Genomic DNA, 19,758 nt, shown 5'->3' on the forward strand with positions numbered 1-19,758 from the left:
GGAAACTCAGAAGTAACAGTCTAAAGATTATCGGCTGATGAGACCTAGTACTCCAAAACAAGTAGAACTCTAAACAAGTATAAGTATAAGATGTTGTGTTCCTTTTATTTCCACCGCTATTTATTTATTCACACTGACTGTCAGTCAGTAGTTGATCATTCCATAAATTGTCGGCTCAGGAACATATTACCTCCGGATGGTGGTGCACATAAAGTTTGGACATCATTTTGTGATTCATATGATATCAATCCAAGTTCTTCAGTAGCGTTATTGCTATGTAGCAGGTAGCAGCCGATAAAAACCCATCTGGATCATCAAACGTCTCACAACGTGACAATCGGCAGATATCCATTTCACAGAAATCTGCATATCTCGTACCTAGGTGTATGCAAAGTGATTAATTCAAGAGGTTTGTTCCTTGCAACCATGCTTGTTTCGTGAAATGTGCTGCGCACACTGTTAGATGATATCACAAAATCAGTTCAGCACTCCGCTTGCACACAAAGCGCCGATAAAACACACCTCGGAATACATTCTCAGTCAACCCAACATTCGCCAGTCAGTGGAACACGCTAAGTGTGGTACGCAGAAGGATTATTTAAAGAATCCGTTTTGTGTGTGTGATGCAAATCTTCATTCACTCAGACAACTGTTGTCGTACTCCTCACTGTCCTACATGTCGTCGTTGTCGTCATCATCAAAGTGAGATACGAACTGCCGCCTAAACTACATCCAATTTGGAGTTGACTTTGCAACATGCAAATAAGTCACACACGCACATGGTTGTGGACGCCTGCACGGCAGCTAAATGAGTCACTAGAGAATTTCGAGTCCATCGACTCGCGCCTTTCACGTACTCGCACTGTAAATTAGTTCGTTCCCGCACAGACACTCATCAGTCCATCATGGTGAATTAACCGTACTCAAAAATAAAAAAATCCTAAGAAACATAATACTTTTGGACGGTTTTCTGAAAAGTGAATCATTTTTTAAAGTTTAAATGAAGAGGGCCACAGAGGAATCGGATGATCTTTCACTCCGATCCGAATATCGTCAGTGAGCACCATGTTTTACCTGCCTTACCGGCTGCATTCTCCCACCCGTGACGGAAGACCGGATGTGCTCTGTGGCCGCCTGTCAAACTGGGTAATTCAACGCAATAGAGCTAATGAAAATACAGTAAATTTGCAAGGTATTTTGACAGCATGAAGAGGGTTTCTTTCTTTAACGGAATGAGTGAACGTGACATGATATTTCTCAAACAGACCCTCATTCCAAGGTTCACCTGCGCCTAACGGGAGGCGGCTTTAACACTCCCCGCGATTAGAAACTTGAAGAATCTTTGTCACTGACCTATATCTTAAAACCTACAGGGCAAACACTGTCGAGGTAGAAGCGCTACCGAATCGGACGCAGTGGTGACCACCAGGTGTTGCTGCAACATGGTTCAAAGGGTATCCAATATATACAGCGTGCAGCCTAAAAAGTCGGGTGCTAGCGTCTGCCAAAGCGATTTCGACATTTCTTACTCAGTTGCCACCACAAAATCTCTCAGTATTTCTTGTGGCAACACGAGATCAGAGATAAATTCTACAAGAATTTAGAACATTTGATATACTAGGATATTCTGGTTCTTATCTTAATGGTTTACCAAATTAACAAGGATTAGGTAGCTAGATTGCAGGTGCATGTAAACAAAAAGTGCCTGACATCGTTGGCACGCGAATGAAAATTTAGCTAAACCATTAGGAACAGGTGGGCAATTCTTCACCCCAGCTCCCTGTCTGACGCAAATCTAGCAATAAAGATGTTCGGTTGATAGGCAGTGCGGAATACAACTGAAGCAAGCTGAATAATGACCCCTTTCTATAATTAAATAACATTGTTTGAATTTTATTCTGAATATGAATTTATTTATCTCATAAATGTGTAGGTTGATGTAGGTGGAGTTGGTGCATGCAATATAAATTTTCTCAGAAAATTGTTGATCAACTATCACTGATCAGGTTCTGATGCCATTCTATCTGTAGGGTTGAATGAAAGAACTCAGCACAAGGGGATAGGCTAAGTTTTCCGTTAAAATGATTTTAATTTATAAGTAAACACTTCACTTCATGGTTCGTATGAGAAGCTTATTAGTAATTAATGCATTTTGCCTCAAATATACGAACCATTTGTGTAGGAAAATTGGAATATCTTTCTATCCTTTCAGGGTTTACGCGGGTCAGGAAAATTACGGAGTAGACTTCCTCAAGCAAATTTTACGTTTTTTTCTAGCATTTTATTATCTACTCCAAACGTTTTTCAGTGTATTCGGCTTTTTCGGCGACGCCACGTCCACAAGACATCGCCACATATCTGAAAGCCATATTATGGTAAACCAAGTAAATATAGCATTCATTTTTGCTTATAAACAGATAGATTTCTAATTTTAAAAATCAGTACACAGATCTTAGTCTAGAATCAACGCAGTTTCAAAACATCTCATATGAAAAAACGCTCCTGGCTTAACTATCACCATCGTAGTTATCAACAGAACAATACTGTTGCTAAACTACCATAGATCCACACTGCATAGCCTTTTGGGTTTAGATTTGAACCTTTAGTGATTTCATCTGGGATCTCCGAACTTGTTCGCTAGATGAAGTTCCCAAAATAAAAAAAATGAGTTGAGTTCACCAACCAAGGCTAAGAACTTGTTCGAGACGGATTTTGATGCTTCGGAATTGATCGTTTGAAGACTTTCATCTCTCCAAGGGTACTAAACACCATTCTCACTGGTTTACACATGAAATCTTTGTGACACAATTAGCACTTTTTAAGGCAATTTATAGAAATTTCTGCAAAATTACTCCACACCAGTCCCATCTTATCCCTCCAAAATGCACCCTTTTACAAAAGGATTAGAAACCTGAATTCTTTCTATCACAGCGTTGTACCTACAACTTACCTGTTGAGGTTGGGAACTTAAGAAATGGAAACAAATAACGGATAGGTCGTTACTCAATTTAGCAAATGCTGCTGCCTTCCTATTGATCAAAAGGGGGACCGTGGGGAATCGACTTGCGCATTTCTCTTCCATTTTATAAGTAACTTAAGCCGATTGGAAAAAACTCTAGATCTGATGTGCGTCATTCATATCTTATCTGTCTTGATCAGGACAGTCAAACTTCCAAAAGATCAACTGTCGTTTCTTCCGAGATAACAATGTCCGCTTTTTGTGTATTTGATGCAGGCAGATGGTACAGCTGAGGTTTTATGGTAATGTTTGAATAGCGGCAACTCAATAACACTGATTGGCTACCTTCTAGTGCAGAACTGAAAATTTATTCAATCAGGAAGGAGTCAGTTCAAGAAGGAAGTCACGAAGCATTGTATGTCATTTTGTTACTTGCTTACTTAACATATGAGCCGCACGAATCCCAGTGAAGATTTAAACAGGAAATCCTCTGAAATGCAATTTAATCATCCATGTATCCGTCAAATTTAGCTGGTAATCAGAGTTTGTCTGCATTTAAAAAGGATACGACGTCGTTACTCCACCAGAACTGCACATTTTGATAACTCAAAATAATGCTACCAAACTTCTCAAGAGATTTAGGTACCAATGGGTGTGACTTGACAAGTCGCTTTCGGTTCTGAGAACCTAATTCCTATTTACCATACGTGGTACAGACATTTTGCATTGCAAATAGTGGTTCTTTCTGTCGTGCAAATACAGTCAAAGTTGAAAGGCTGATATCATACAGGTGACTTATTTATTCATAACGGATGCTCTTGCTTACATGGGTATCTCATCGCTGTCTTACACTTGTGTTTACATTAGAAAAAGTTCTTTCGATTTTTTCCAATATAAAAGGTTAAAATATCGCGCACTCTTTACCACTGTTTTGAAAGATAATTAATGACTAAATGTGTGTTTAGTCGCTTATTTAATTAGAGCATTCGCTTTGAAAATTGACGTCCTCTCTGAAGAATTATTATCAGAGAACAACAGCTAACTCATTTAATTTTTCCCAACTGCAAAGTGATTATGTAGTAATTTAAAAAAATAATCAAACTTGATGAATTATTATGCACCGGTGGAGGAATCATTTTACACAAATCATTTGATTTATTTAAGCCAAACCTGATTCGTGACTACAAAAACTTCCGTCGCAATTCATAGAATAAATAAATAAAAAGTACTGTATTGCACAATATATATCATGAATTCGTAACTAAGCCAGAATTGACTTCTTGTAAGCTGGAGTCAAACAAATATATACTAAATCGCTCACACATAATATTCCTTTAACTGAGTTCGCCGCATTTGCTTCTTTTCATTCAGAATGGCGTTTGAATCAACGGAGTACCTTTACTGACCTAGGACTAATTGTAAGAAACCAATATCAATAAGGCTAATAACTGAGTACCTAGAATATCAATCCAATTATTTGAGGCATTCTTCATACAGCAAATGATGTTGGAAAATATTTTAAAAAAATCAGCTGCTGCTCAGTTGGCTTAGTTTAGAAAACATCAGCCTTGACGTTAAAGCGAAAATTAAGACGTAAGTAAACTCGGGGACGGCAAAAGCTAGCTGAGATCATAGAAAGATGAAAAGGCAGTGAAAGATTGAAGTGATTTATGTAACCCTGTTCGTAGTATTGTGTTTACCCAACGTTATCCTGTTGATGGTAGAACAGTTTATGGACCTAGCGAACCTATGGATCATCCGAGATGAGGGTTAGTCACAAAGTATGTTTTGTCACTTTTGAATGCAATCATCTTTCGGGATGATCCGAAAACGGTTTTGAAAGGACGTCTTGTCCGTCCAAAGAGTTTACTACGCAATGTGATCCCCAATACCTGTTCGTACAAAATTACCTCATCCTATAAAACGCAAGATTCGCCTGCCTTTTCTAGTTTTTCCGGTAGAAAAATCAAATGCTGTTATTTTGGGAAGAATTTGCATCTTTTTTACTAATTATTACCCTATTATGAGCAGACGAACGTCTTGACAAAGTGTACGTATCAACCTCTAGCACTATTAAGTATAGTGGAAAAAAGTTCAGCCAGCATTTGCGATGAAGGCAGAGTTCTTTAGAGCTGAACATATAATCTGGTGGCTGGAAGGACATCGGAGGCTGTATACAATACAGTGCGAACTATTTCTGCGGGCTTGTCGTGACATTGCTGTAAAACCACCTGTGATCTGCAGAAAAACATACTGTCATCTGTTGATGACTAGATTTGGAATATTTCTGACATGTTACCCGCCGCCGAATTGATACACGGTGCTGACCGATTAAAAATTATCGTTCTGAAGGAACATGCTATGGACAAGAGGATAGGTATTTTTCAACTAATTAAACCTAAGCAAGCAGTGGCACATCCTTCACTGGGAGACTATAAAGTCAAATGGATTCTTTAACTTAACTGACCTGTGCTGTTTAATGCTTTTGGAAGGCTTGGATTAAACATAAGGTTTTCAGCTCTCAGCCGCTCTGTTTTTCTCTTTATAGCAAAGACTTAAAATCTTTGCCAGTGAAAGGAGCTGCTCAAAATTTCTTCTTATCAAAGTACCGTCCAGTCACATTGGGTCACATGCTATATTCAGCTAATGGTGATATTGGGTTGTTACTTAATCCCACAAATGTCTTGGGGTAAAAGAGGGTGGTAGGTGACAGTAGTGTGACACGTCGAACCTAACGTAATTGAACTCCATGTTATTAGCATTTTGTAGCGTTAGAAGGAGACATCCTTGAAGAGAAATTCAGACATACTAAGATATGCAACAAGCTCAAAATTTTACTTCTTAACTATTCGTGAAACACGTGTAAAAATGACCTTTACGGTCAGGTGACTGGTTAGGACGATAAGCGCTAATATGTGACTTTTCGAAATAAGGCAGTGGTTTTGTCCCAAGTAAACTCATGTGGTGGGTTTCATTACAAACGCGATGCTCTCTTTTGCACAGGGGCAAATCGCACTTTGCCGCGTTGCCGTACTCTTCTTTTCTAAAATAGTTTTCACAATGCGAAAATGTGGGTAACGTCCAGTATCGGAGAACTTTTGATAGATTCATAATGAAATGTAGGTCAGCCTCAGGTCAGCGAATTGAACACTGTCTATATGGAATATTTTGTTTAGTGTTTCAGCTTTTCCAAACTTGGTACGTTAGGACTTGGTAAGACAAGTACAATACCACCTAATAATTCCACACGGTGGCAACTGCCAAATTGCAATAAAGCCCATTTGCATGGGGAATCCACTTTTGCTTAGCGGCGGCAAAATACTGTTCTAAGCGACTGCTCAGTCAACATGGTGGCATTTAAAATGTTAAATTTCTACTAAGTTCACGGTAAAGATCATACTGATGTAACACACGCGTTTTATTTCCCTCCCCAACGGAAGAAAATGTGGAAAAAAATCTGGTTGACTCGGAAGCAGCACTGATGTTATTTACACCAGATGTTTTACATGTCTTGAACAGATGTGGCTGTCTGTGTTCCACTGGATCACCGATGTTTCGATAGGAGATACAACCGTCAATAATGTTTTTGGGTAAGTGCCTGAGTTAAGTCACCCGCAACAAAAATAATCTGAAATAGATAGGCAAAGATTCACTAATTCACTTTTATTAGGTTCCTCTGTACAACACCCAGTACTCAAGTGATCATCATTTGGATGACAGAAATGTCTTTTTGCAAGCCTGCTGCAATTTATGTTTTTGGAACATCATAAATTTAGCGTTTTTACTACAGTTGATTGATCACCAGTCTCCTAGCTTATCAAACTGATATCATAGTCCACCTTACAAACAGCAGCTGTGCGGTGTCTTGGACGATATTCACAAAATGCAAGTAATCCTGTCCATCTGAATGCAGTGCCTGGTGTTCATCACAGCCGACAAGTTTCTAACAGCTAATGAATGCAAACAGAGCGATTCAGCGAATGGTTTGGGAATGGAAGGTTGTAAATTTTGAAGGATCTAATACAGTCGGGCAAAAACCTAGCAGCAAGAGGATTGATTATTTGAGTGGATTTTCGCCAAAAAAGATTTTTGAGTTATAGGAATAATAATTGTGCGAACCCTACAAAAGCAATATTAACGAAAGTAAATAAAAATCCAATCGGTTATATTTAAGATAGCACCGGAATCGTCTCCACTACTCTTGGATAGCGTGATGTTAGAGAGAGTGTAGAAAACAAAATGTTACCATCTCTGAAGTCTATTAGACACTTTCACTACCAACGTTTGTTTGTTCCAGTTGTCACCTTCACTTATAAGCCTTCAAGGTATGAGAAAATTTTATAACTGGCGTACGTTTATGATACGTGTCGTCACAAATTATGCGCATCGGAAGCCTCAAAAACCGTCCAGCTACCAAAGGTCGGCTCTGTCTCATCAATTCAGAGCGCAATGCTAAAACGTATCGGGGTTCTCCGTTGTTTATAATTGTTAAAACAAGAATGTTCAATCAAATTTATTCGGATCAGTCCGGGTTTGAATAAGTATGCCCTGCTGATGGCAATCTAAGGCTAATGCTAAAACATAATCGAGAATCATTTTACCTTCTCTGTATCATTATGTGTTTTTACTAATGACTGAAAGTTAGTCTATTCACTACAAATTTTATAATTCCGCTCAATATGTTGTCCTTTAATTTCGATACCTATTTGCGCGAAAAGGGAACAAAAGCAAATGCAATCAGTGTGAGATAAGACAAAGTAATTAATCTCAATATAATCCGCATGTAGTCATGATAATCTGCGGTGAAAAGTATGCGAAATTTATATAATTTTATTAAATTCAAAAGACAGATACAATCTGAAAATTGATCAAAATGGTAAACGGTGTTTTTTCATTGCTCACCGGTAACGTTTTATTTCATTTCATAAAATAGTGGAGAACTGCCAAGTTTCTTCGCTCTGAGGGTTTCTACGCTTATCAGCTCGATACCTAAGCCCACTAACACATCGTTCCTTCCACCAGGTGGCTTAACCTTCAAAAGTTACCGGCAACTCTTTTCTCACCTTTCAGAACAAACATTACGAATAAATAGGAACAAAATTTTTCAACCATCCTTGAGCTGCAACTAATGTCACTACAAAAGCTTTTAGCCTTTCAAAAAAACGGAGTTAAATGACAAACCAACAGAAAAATCAAGAAAGTCTCATGAAAAAAGTGAGTTGTTAGTGTCAGGCGCCAGAAGAAACCAATGAGATGCGGGTAGCGTGTGATCGTCAGAAACACATGCGATTTTTATATTTGTTTCCACACGGAGTTAGCTCACAATTGCTGTGATGAACATGCTAAGTGCCGTCAACCGAAAAAGGGAGAAAATAACATTTGTTAAGGTCAGCGCGGGACTGCCAACTCCACAGAATGCGCATTTTTTGTCATTAGCCCCAGAAATATCCTTATTCCTGTCCCATAGATACAAGCGGGTGGAAACAAGAGCAACCTTTCATCAGCAGTCACATAACACAGCTACTGATGTGAACATTTATCTCATTGGTGACAGAAAAGAAGCATTTGTGAGAAAAATGTCATCAGCTGTGAACATTTGGTTAAATTTGTCCGGCTGAAACAGGTCGGCCACTTTGTTGGGCTTGAAAATGCTCGGTGTGTTCACGGACTTTGCTGCGTAAATAGTTGGGATAAATTGTATGCCACCATGATCATGTCACCGTGGCAGCACTCAGGGATGTGTTTGTCCTTTACAAACTGTTGAAGTTCGCTACTGGTTGAGAATATTACTAATCATTCTGTGACGTGTGCAGTTTTTGTCGGCAAAATCCATAGTGTAATTTGCGCTAAGGTTAAACCAGTATTGATAAAGTCGCTGGAACCTGGATCGAACTTGTTGTGGAATGTGCGATTGCACACAACGACAGGGCCACGAGCTGCTTGAACCAATATAGTCCTAAGGCCACTGCACAAATACCTCGTCAACGCTGAAAGGTTTTACCTAGCTACCTAGCTACCCTTAAGTATGTGATTTGGTAATGTTGTTCCTAGGAAGGCTATATCAATGACGTATTAATTAGACGATCGGGTGAGCTAAGATATTGAAATCTCTTATCTCCGGAACAATAAAATCTATTAGATGTTCGTAGACAACTCACTAATGAGTTAACATGACAATCAATACCCGTCCCACTTCAAACCATGTACTTGTGCTTGAGTGACCAAATGCCGCACGCATTGCTTGTGGTTTTCCAACGTTCTCATCAGCTGATCGAATTCTGAATAGACCAATTACCTTCCCCTTGGTCCCTCACTTCTCCTAACCGGGGAATTGCAACCGTCCAGAAGAGAAATTGGTCGACTGGAAGTTCCAGCCTATCCATTCCAGAATTTAAGTGGCGGGAAGAGAAACAGTCTACCTCTTTTTCTTACAGTCCGTGTCAAGTGCGGGGAAGTAGGGTTGTTTTTACTGGTGAGCTTGCTTCACCATTAAAAAATCTTTTAGCCGTGCCACCTGGCTCTTGGTGTTGACGATTCAGAGCAAAGGGTAAAATGGAACGTTATAATTCGATGCTACATTGTTATCTTGCCAGAAAAGCCTCAATTTTTTTTTGGCACCTGCAAATATACAATACTGCAGTCATCAGCCTAGGCCATAAAAATTCGTTTTAGACAAACTCCGGTTTGGCCTACTTTTTGTGACAACATCATGATCAATAAAGTAATGTGAACTACCGTTAGAGGTATTTTGGGCCTCCGAAACAAATTACGTAATCGTAGATTTGTGAACAAAATTCAAGGATCTTTTGAATGTAGACGGACCTTTTTGACTAGTGTTCCAATTGAGGAAATCAATGATTTTATCAGAGTCTAGAGTCACTAAGAGTGAATAAAAAAACTGAGTTCAAGTTTTGCTTGAAGTTTCTAACTGTAAATGTCCGAGAATCATTTGAAGCTACAGCAGCGTCGATGCTCGTCTTCAAAACAGCTTCGATACACCTACTGAATTAAACATCACAGTTTATTTTGAGAGAGTGCTGGTAACTGAGGTCCCTCTAAACAAATCACAAAAAATACAATGAAAAATTCTTGCACTATTTGGGCCCATTGCCGCCTGGTACCCTATCCATTTGGCAAAATCTTACTTTCAACTGTCCAAGGGTAGCGACTCATCTTGAGCAAGGCGGTATTGATGACCCAAAATCCTGGATTTAGAAATAAAGCACCAAGTCTTCTGCCGTGGACACTTGCAGAATTATCATGCTTTTCAAAAAAAATAATTACCGACACTTTAGTTGATGAACCGCTTTCTCAGAGTGTACCAATTTTTGCGCCTCCCAATGCCGAAAATGTAGTCCTCAATCATGCTGTTTACGCGATGAGACCTGGTGGATTTCGTCATCTTTTTTGGTAAGTGGAGGAAAGATAGTTCGTTTTATAATATGACATCATACGAAATTACACAGCTGATGTACCATCCGGATCCCAATTCCTATCATAGACGTCTGTATTGAATTTGAAACAGCTGAATTGGCCGCCTTCAACGCCTAAACTAAAGCGACTGCCACAAAAGGACTCAATTCATAAGGCGAGAGTAATCCAAGAGAATCTGTGACAGGACTTGAGAATACGAAAAACCGACATGTTTATGTGTTTATTGCTTTAGTAGGAATGAATGCTGTATGTGTAGCAGGTGCGAATCTTAAGTCTTATCCTAATACCATATACTATATTATGCCATACTATACTACTAAACTACACCATACCATACTATACTATACAATATTATATATATCAAGAGCAGAAACCTCATATCTTCCAACACACTGTCAAACAAGTTCAAGGATACCACTGTTCATTCATAAATTTTGATTTTGAGAGATGCGAAATTCAATTTAACACACTTCGAAACACATGAATTTTTTATTTGCAGAAACACTGGTAGCTCATGTGCTCGAAAAGATGAGTTTTCATATTTCTCACTTTTTGGTGAACTTATAGAAGTGACGCTCATCTGACGGAGCGGCAGAGACAACATTTTCCCCACCTATTAGTATGACAGAAATAGGCTCTATTTATACCACCCTAATAAGAACAGATGATAAAGTGACTGACAAAAGACGGATATATTCGTTTATTACCTGCTCAAATTTCACCCATTTCTGATTCGAGGAAAAACAGCTACCACAATCTTTATGCCACCTGCTTTCGATAATCCGCCGCTGAGAACAGTACGGGAAAATAAAGCACAAAAATGTACAAATGCGTTTTGCAACAAGCCTGACGTACATCATGACCTACAGTCTAGTGAAGAATTTCCACGGGCCACGGTGTCAATGAAAATTTTATGAGGATTAATTGAAATTAGACAAATAGTGACCTTCCTTCCATCCTACGAACAAAAGGTTCACATTCCTGAGTGTTCTGTGTTTGACGTGAATGATCGCTCTCAATACACATATACAAGAAAAAAATTGTACCTCTGTACCAACTGTGTCATATTTGATATACCTTATTTACGGTCCCTAAATAACCCATAAATACTCAAAAGTGTTTCTGTGTTCCCTCTCGTGTGTAAAGCAAAACTGCATATCAAGCTAAACAAAATGTCAGTCAAAGTGAACCCTCGCAAAGATTTTGAAGGTTGACTGATTTGGAGACAAAAGACATATGCCGGTCCTTCACTGGTCTACCTGCGTAATTCGTTTGCAGGAAGTTTAACGCAAAAATGAGGCTTACTTACATAGTTCTGGGGCCATCTGAATAACCTGTGGTGGAGTCAATGAACATCGTGCCGTAAACCTGAACCGCGATATGGGTAAACATTTTCAAACGAATAGTTTAGTAAAAAAAATCGCATTGAGATGCAGCAAGATTTTTAAAACTGGAAACCTTAACCAAGGCACCAGTCAAATGTGAGTAGTAGGACATCACTTTCTGCTGGGTCCCATCAATCACCCCGTGAAAGGCACCAACGCTTGCAGTAGAGCACCAAAGTATCAAATTTTGAAAAAAAAGACATGATTTTACACAGAGGTCACATGGTGGTTCACCCTGGAAATTTTATGCAACTGACGCTATTCAATGACCCAAATCAGGAGACCTTAAGTTAATGTCGGACCCTACTGAAGCGTTAAATCAAAAGAGTGAACTGTGCTTACCAGATATGTGATTACCAAACACTATTTCCATTTTGTGGTAGCCAGTACTTTTCTTCAACGTAAATTCCCCACCACAAAGAAGGATATTTTCATTTCTGTACGACGGCTTGTACGTCCACACGGGAAGTGACCGATTTCGTGCAACATAATATGATCGGATATAGGCAAACTGCGGGGCTGGATTTTATTCAGACACGTGGGCACAACGTGCACTAAATAAACCTCAGCGTCAATCGACTGGGGATGAGTTATTTAAAGAATGTTATCTCTTGGGTAGGACTTGAATAAAGCTCCTGTATTTCTTTGACTGTAGCTGAAAGAACCATTTTGACTACTGTATGTATGTGTGTATGCATAAATAGGTACAAAAAGGATATAACTGGATCAATGTATCGTATACTCCTCCACAGCTTGTAACAATCAAGTGAATTGTATTACTGTCTACAATCCCACACTCTGGTTTTGGTGGTAACAGTACATCACAGGATGATTCTTTGTTCAACATAGCTCAAATAACCAGCTGTGTGAGGAGGTTTAGGAAATTTTTAGCAAGATGCTTTCCTGTAAATAAAGCTGCTGGTGAACATCATTGGCGACAAAACAGCCGTACACTAATTCTCGAATTTCAGCATAGATTGCTTTCACTTAGGAACTGAAGCTCAGTTGGGTGGTTTCATGCGGCCAGTTTTAGGAAACCCGGTGGCACATTACGTTGTTGATTGAAAGAATGAGCCGGGTAGAATGAGCAATGAAAGAAAATTTTTATCATATATATTCACACACATTCTCTCTTTTGTGTATATTAAAATGATAGCTTTTGTGTTCCTGATCTAGGCGCAGTAGCTGGAAATGCCAATACCAGTGTGAGTAAGCAAGCTGTAGCGTTGGTTGTCATCACTGATTACGGAACAAACTGTGAAAATGATTTTCTGATGGCACAAAGTGACAACTGGTGGAGCAAAATGAGCTAGCTTTCTGAAACGTCGTGTTTTTTATTCATTGACGTGCGACAACGATTAGAATTTCCAGTAAACCAGGATGAATTACGAAGTCGGGAAAGTGTCTATTGAGCCGTGAATTCATTTTCACGGTTTCGGGAAACATTTAACTGTTACAATGGTTAATCCTCGGTTTAAAAATGAAGCGTACGGGCGTGGTATTCACGCTGAGGAATATCTATAGCCAAGAAATGTCATTTTCTGTGCATAGCTCCTAAAGTAAGAGTGAATAAATATGTCTGTCTCAAGAAATTCATGTCAGAAATCTTGTGGCTCAACTTATATTGAAGAGATTGTACGAGAAAAGCATGTATGTAATGCGCAATCCGTTTATTACTACCAACACTCAGTGCGGAAATAAAAATAATAAAAATTCTTACGCCGTACTCTGCTTAGCCTTTCTGTAAGATGCAAACTCAAAACTAATCGGAGATATTTTTACCAGATAGCGCTTTTTAGTTGCATCACAAGTAGAAGAGAACTGGAAGCAAAATTCTATTAAGACACGTTAGACAGGCATCAGTTAGCAAAGTGTTCCAAGATACCGGCGAATGCTTTCATGCCGGGGTTATACTTGATGAAGTACTTTTATGACCACCCCAGTATTGGTTGTTTTGTTCATGGTGAGGCTCACCCATTTTCTTCTGTGCGTCCTTTGTCTCCCGGTCTGTTCTGTATTGGGAAGGTCATGATAAAGATAACTTCATAAATTTACCCTCATTTACCTTGAGTAAAATGTCATGAGAGTTTGCAGCTATATTTGCGCGAGCAGTTGTAATCCATTCGATTGTGCAAAGCAAGCAGAGTACACGCCTTTTTTGAAGTACTACTGTTTTTCTTGTGCACCAAGACATGGAGCATCTTAAAGGGGAACATTTCCTTAGAAAACATATCTAATAGGCAAACTTTCCACCTGATGGTTCCAGAAATAATCCCGAGAGTCAAAATATCCGAAACTCCTTCCGCAAGTGATACACGCAAAAATGCAAGCTTTGGTTGAGTGAAGATGCTGTGGTAAATCATATGAATCAAGAAGTCAATTGATACCACAGATCGTTTGCCAAGGTGTCTGCGCATCAGTGACATATCAAGGCCTTCTTGTTGGAAATAAAGCTTAACCCTGGTTTGCAGGAACATTCACTATACAGAACTTGAGGTATTTTAGAGATGGAAGCCGGGCTTGTAATAAGTTCAATCTACCGGCTGCTGAAGGCGTGTGCCTTAGACTTCTTCCCGAAACATCGTTTACTTGTCGGAACATGCTGGCCAACTCGGTATCACACGAGACACACATCTGCACCATTCTTTACAACATTGCGTGGATACCTTCTGGTGGCTCCGTTCATCTCTACAGAAAGTCTAAAATATTAATTAATGATACTCTAGTGGTTACTCCACAAGGATAAGAACCGATTGTTTTGATGTGAAAGGCACTTGGTGCAAAACCCACGTTTTTGTTTGTGTGTTTGCTTGAAGCTATGTTATGTATTGACGTGGAAAACTTGTATGACAACCGCAATCAATTTATTATGGTTCATGTACATACCAGTAACGCCACCCGTCGGCAATGCTGTGAAGTAGGTACAGCTATAGTGCGCTGCAATCCAACTGCAAAACTCGGCGAACAAACTAACGACCAAGTTCGTTACCGTTCTTACATCCCCAGAGACCTACAACAGTGTCTCACAAAACATGGAGCTTCGACGCATTCTGTTTGGGCTGAACTGAACAAACAATGATGCGATGGAATTCGTACGAGTTAAAGGATGACACCCGCTGTGCTCTAACAGCCAAATACTTGGCGAGGCATGTGACTTCGTTGATTGTTTACCTGCTATACGCAGGTGGCCGCTGCGATGGCAAACAAAAAACATCATGTGAACTGTGTTTGCTCGTACTTGTGTACCACCGGGTAAAAAGCCCGACCAAGTGGTTTTCACCAAAGCCAAATCACTATAGAAATTGACTAGTTTTGTGATCGTACTACAAACTAGGCGAATTTCAACGGCGAGGTTTGATGTGAAGTAGAATTTGTCGGTACAGTATCATCTAGAAAAAAAGGTCTGGTAAGGTTAGCATTACATTACATCGTTTACATTTCTGTTGTATGCATGGATGCTGACACACTTAGGAAGCCGTGCTTTAATTTAGCAGAATGCCAAATATGTTCGTAAAATTTCTAAATGCTATCTTGGAACAATCCATTAAAAATGGTGCCTGAGCATATACAACTGGAAGTCGCATGATGGAATGAATGTTGGTACTTGTCACCTGAGGCGTGAAAAACGTCCCTAATAACGGTAAACTTTGATGTTTCCCAAGATGAAATGAGAGATGAGCACCGTAACCTTCTAGATGGATTTCATTCAACAGGTACAACCCAAACTTTATAGCTAAATGTCGCAACCATTCAAGTTATCCGACTGGTGAGGTATGCTATGTATGTTACGGCATGTACAGGACAGCTAGATAGATGGACACAAATGGCTAAAGGCTAAATAGACTAGCAGAAGTAAACAAGATGAAATGGCATTGGCAGTCCAGTAGTTAACTGCCTACTTCACTGTAGGATACCCTAAAACGTAAGCTGCACGGTGCCAAATATGGATATTTAATAGATCGGATAAGTAGGGACGAGTGACCAATATAGCTTTGCCTTTCCTCATGGCTTGATAGCAACTGGCTAAACCACTGCGATAATCTTGAAGGTATCTCCACATTTCCTTGTCTTTAAAAACGTCATTTAAGTGCCCAAAAAACTCCAGTACCCTGCTTTATTTTGCTAGTACTCACAACATTGAGGATTTGTACCCTTCTATTACTTATATATTGGCACGCGACATTTTAGCCCAGTGGTGCCTGAAAATTGATTCAAGCGACTAGGTGGACGACCAGTTTTGAAATTGGATTCAAGCGCATACATATGCCCTTAAAGTGGCAGCCAACTGCGTTGGAAATAGGCCATATCAACCAACTAGAATATTGAGAAAGTCCTACTACTGCCAACTCTGCTTGATGAGAAAAGTCACCAATATTGTGAAGTACCTGACAAATACTCAACTATGGTCTTGATCAACCCTGACTGGAAAGATGACCCATCTAAAACTGATTTTCTTCCATGGGTACCAGCTTGGCTACAGATTACATTGCTCAAACGAAGCTCGATCCAGTAGGTTGATCCGGTAAGCTGATGACACTGATAGGTACGCTGCCGACCCTAGCCATCACACGAAGAATCTTGAACGCGGACAAATTTTGTGTGATTCTAATAATACGGTAGACGTTATGTATAGCGACGCAAACGCACACAATCTCCCCCACCATATTATTGCTCTGGTAGGGGAATTGTCCCGCAATAAATAAACGAACTGAGGGGTTTCGTAGCGTCAATTATGTAATACAAAAATTTATACAGAGTTATGTTGTTCAGTAGGTATTTTATGACGAAACTAGCCCAGAGAATGAAACTACATGAACTGAGCCCGCATTTGTCCGTCCCGTAGGCCGTTTAGGCACGAATATTCAGTGAGATAGACATTGCAAAATTCTTACAGCGTCATCTGACACTGCCAGGTCAAGACATCGCAGCAGTCTAGTTTACAAGGACAAGTCATTTTTCAAACTTTCAAGCCATTTCATTTAAGCTACTCGCATTTCATTGTTGTTCTAAACAAAGCTGTGATACAAAACCTACAACCTATCCCGGTTTACTAAACGGTATAAATCCAGAATACGACTTTACTCATTTTTCTATAAACTACACTTCCTGACGTTACCATGGAGTCATAATTTCTTACAATAACTTTGCTATTAATATACGGATGTAACATATTCCCAGTCAGTAACTTTAATGACCACGTTCAAATTTAACTGATGTGAAAGCTCCCAAAGTTTGCAAACAAACACAAGGAAAATGTAAGGTTCGAAAAGGATATTATACAATCCACTGATGTGTAAAACTCAAGGCTTATATAAGTTGCTTCTTTGAGTGAGTGACATTTTGACTCATTTTTCCATGGTTCTGTTTGTAGTCATCCTTAAACTCAGAGATCGCTGGCTCTTCAAGACCTGTAAATTGAGCACGCTTTTATGTTCTACAAGTTCATCATCTAGTTGAGGCCATTTGAACAGTTCATTATCCGTACCTGAATAAACAAAAGTTAATTTTTGGAGGTTAAAGTAGTATGTACCGATAAGTTTTATTGAGGAGACCTTGCACCACTTTGATCATCGGGGCCCGCGAGCGGACACAAAAGTATGGAAGCAGCTAGCTAGTATATTTACAAATATAATACGCCACCAGGATTTCCGCACTGAAAAAAACCTGTTTTGAATAGATTTGCTGCTCAAAATACACTGCTGCACCACCAATCTTGGATGTTGTGTTTGAGCCACTGAATCCAGGCGGAAGAAGTTACTTTCAGTAATAAACAGTATACAAGGAGCAAGGTGAGATCTATACTTTGGAGTTGCTTCGGGTTTTGAAGCCTTTAGAGAAAGGTACCGGCAGTTAGCTTACATGTTGCATCTCTGACGTGCACTGAGTTGAAGTGAAAACCTCGTTATCCCCTTAGATGCAATGATTTAAAATGGTTAGCAGCATTGAAGAGTATGACGCTCATTCTCAGACACTTTGTTTTGTCTAAGGTGGATTTTCTAAGGTAAATAAAAGAACCTGGAGATTCACGCCAACGCGTAAATACCAGACAAATGAAGAGTGACAGCAAAATGGTCATATCGCACCTCAACTTCCTCAAATCACAGAAATATACGTACAAATGTCGGCCTGCATATTAAGCGAAATGTCTACTAACACTATTTTCGCATTATTTTCCAATGCGAGATTCACTGCTTTAGTATGTACGTTATACCATGCTGTTATACAATCATGCTCAGGTTTCACACTCCGCTCACTGGGAGATTATCTGGACTTGAAACTTTAACAGCTGATCTGTACCTGAGATTCCGATGCACACAATTAGGCACTAAATTAATTGTTCCTGCTGCATGTTGCCAGCAGAATAGATAGGCACACAATCAGGCAGTTCTGGCTGCATTATGCTAGATATATCTTATTCGAGTGAAAGTGTCTTCGAAAAAACTGATACCGCGTCTTTCTTTGGAGATTTTTCAGGTGAAGAACACATCATTTATAAGAGTGTCACCAGTAATGGAGTTTAACAAACCCATGTCTGGTGGCGGTGACAAAGCGGAGGCAGAAATCGAAGCACCAGTTGCAACCGTGGATAGATGCTGCTTGGTTGTACAAATGCCAAGCGTCGAGGAAATGCGTCGTGAAGTAGCGGATATAACATGCCAAATGCAGTCCGTATACTTCAATGGTGGCTCACCATCGGTTCCAACTAGGCCACTTACCAGAGCTTTGACGGACAGGAATACCGAGTCCTCAAGTGAAGTGAGTTACTCAATGTTTCATATCAATTAGGAATTCTTCTCTAGAGAAATATGGTTGTTGGTCGGAAATTCTTACCAGTCTTTACAAGGATATTGACTTTTGAGACCATGGGTTTTATTGGAGCATTCCGACGTGAGGGGTTCTCAGGAATGACGTAATATACCGCCTACTTGACGCCAAATTAAGAAATTAAGGATTTTTGTAAACGTAATCCTGTAATTGTTATCACGCACTAGAGTTTAACGGTGTAGAAATTGAAAGGTGGTAAGGAGGGGTTTTTTCAGAACGAATCCTTCTAGTTGGGTCCAATAAAAGTTCGCCCTTACTAGCTCAACCTAGCCAATTTCCGAAAATTCAGAAGAACTGCGGAATGCAACCATTGACAGTGAAGGCCACCACAAACAAATTAATCTTAGCACAAAATGTTCAAAAATAAACCTATTTCTCTTATTAGTTTAGTATTTATTGTAGCTTCTACTGGAAGAAAACCTCCCAGATGAAACTGATTTCCGATGAATGTTAAAGTCAGGACGCATTCCAAGTTCACACCGTTACTTTCATACTGAATTACACAGAATGTATTGACTGACATTTGTTTTTGACTCATAGTAGAGAGGTTTCTCCAGTGTTTGTGACATTTTACTTACTAGATAAAAATCACTGTTTGGTGACATTTTTTGAATGCGTTGGTTTGGTTTAACCGTCAGCTGTGTCTCTGAAAATCCAGAACTATCCGCTTAGTTTTGAGATATGCTAAAGTTAACCTTGTAAATTATTCGATTGTGAAAACATACATCGTAACATTTGTTTTCTCGGTGCCCAGTAATTAAAGTAAAATGTGTTCACGAATTTTGGTCGGTCATTTTCGATAACAGTGGGATATTCCCTGCCAAACCCGTACCCGTTTTGCTATTATCTGCATCAGCTATGTGACACAAACATCGGCAACGTAGCATCAGTGTCCTGCACTTTAGGTTGTCTTATGCTTTCCAACTTATGACAAAATGAAGAGGGCGTTAATTCACTGCACAACTAATGGATACCGCTAATCAGGTAAGCCAAGAGTGGCTCAGTTTGCTTAAGAAAGCCCATCAATCCGTCATGGTGGTCGGGAAACTTATGGCTCAGTGTGTTTGAGTAAATGAGATCACTTCCTTGGAATATGACTATTAAAAAACACTTTTTAACCTCACTCGTTGTTCTGAGTCGAAGTTTTCTTTATTT

The 19,758-nt window shown here is 39.5% G+C and overlaps 1 protein-coding gene across 1 annotated transcript in view; it reads left to right on the top strand.

The window, feature by feature from the left end:
* Positions 1–18,252: 18,252 nt before the first annotated feature.
* The window catches only part of T265_04300 (hypothetical protein), a gene marked incomplete at both ends in the record, with an annotated part of 60,433 nt that continues 58,927 nt past the window's right edge, over positions 18,253–19,758 (top strand). Inside the window, one exon of the mRNA XM_009168999.1 lies at positions 18,253–18,534. Within this exon, the coding sequence (XP_009167263.1) occupies positions 18,289–18,534 (246 nt within the window). The remainder of the gene's footprint in view (positions 18,535–19,758) is intronic.

Source organism: Opisthorchis viverrini (assembly GCF_000715545.1).
Source record: "Opisthorchis viverrini unplaced genomic scaffold opera_v5_69, whole genome shotgun sequence".
In the NCBI taxonomy this organism is placed as follows: Eukaryota; Metazoa; Platyhelminthes; class Trematoda; order Opisthorchiida; family Opisthorchiidae; genus Opisthorchis; species Opisthorchis viverrini.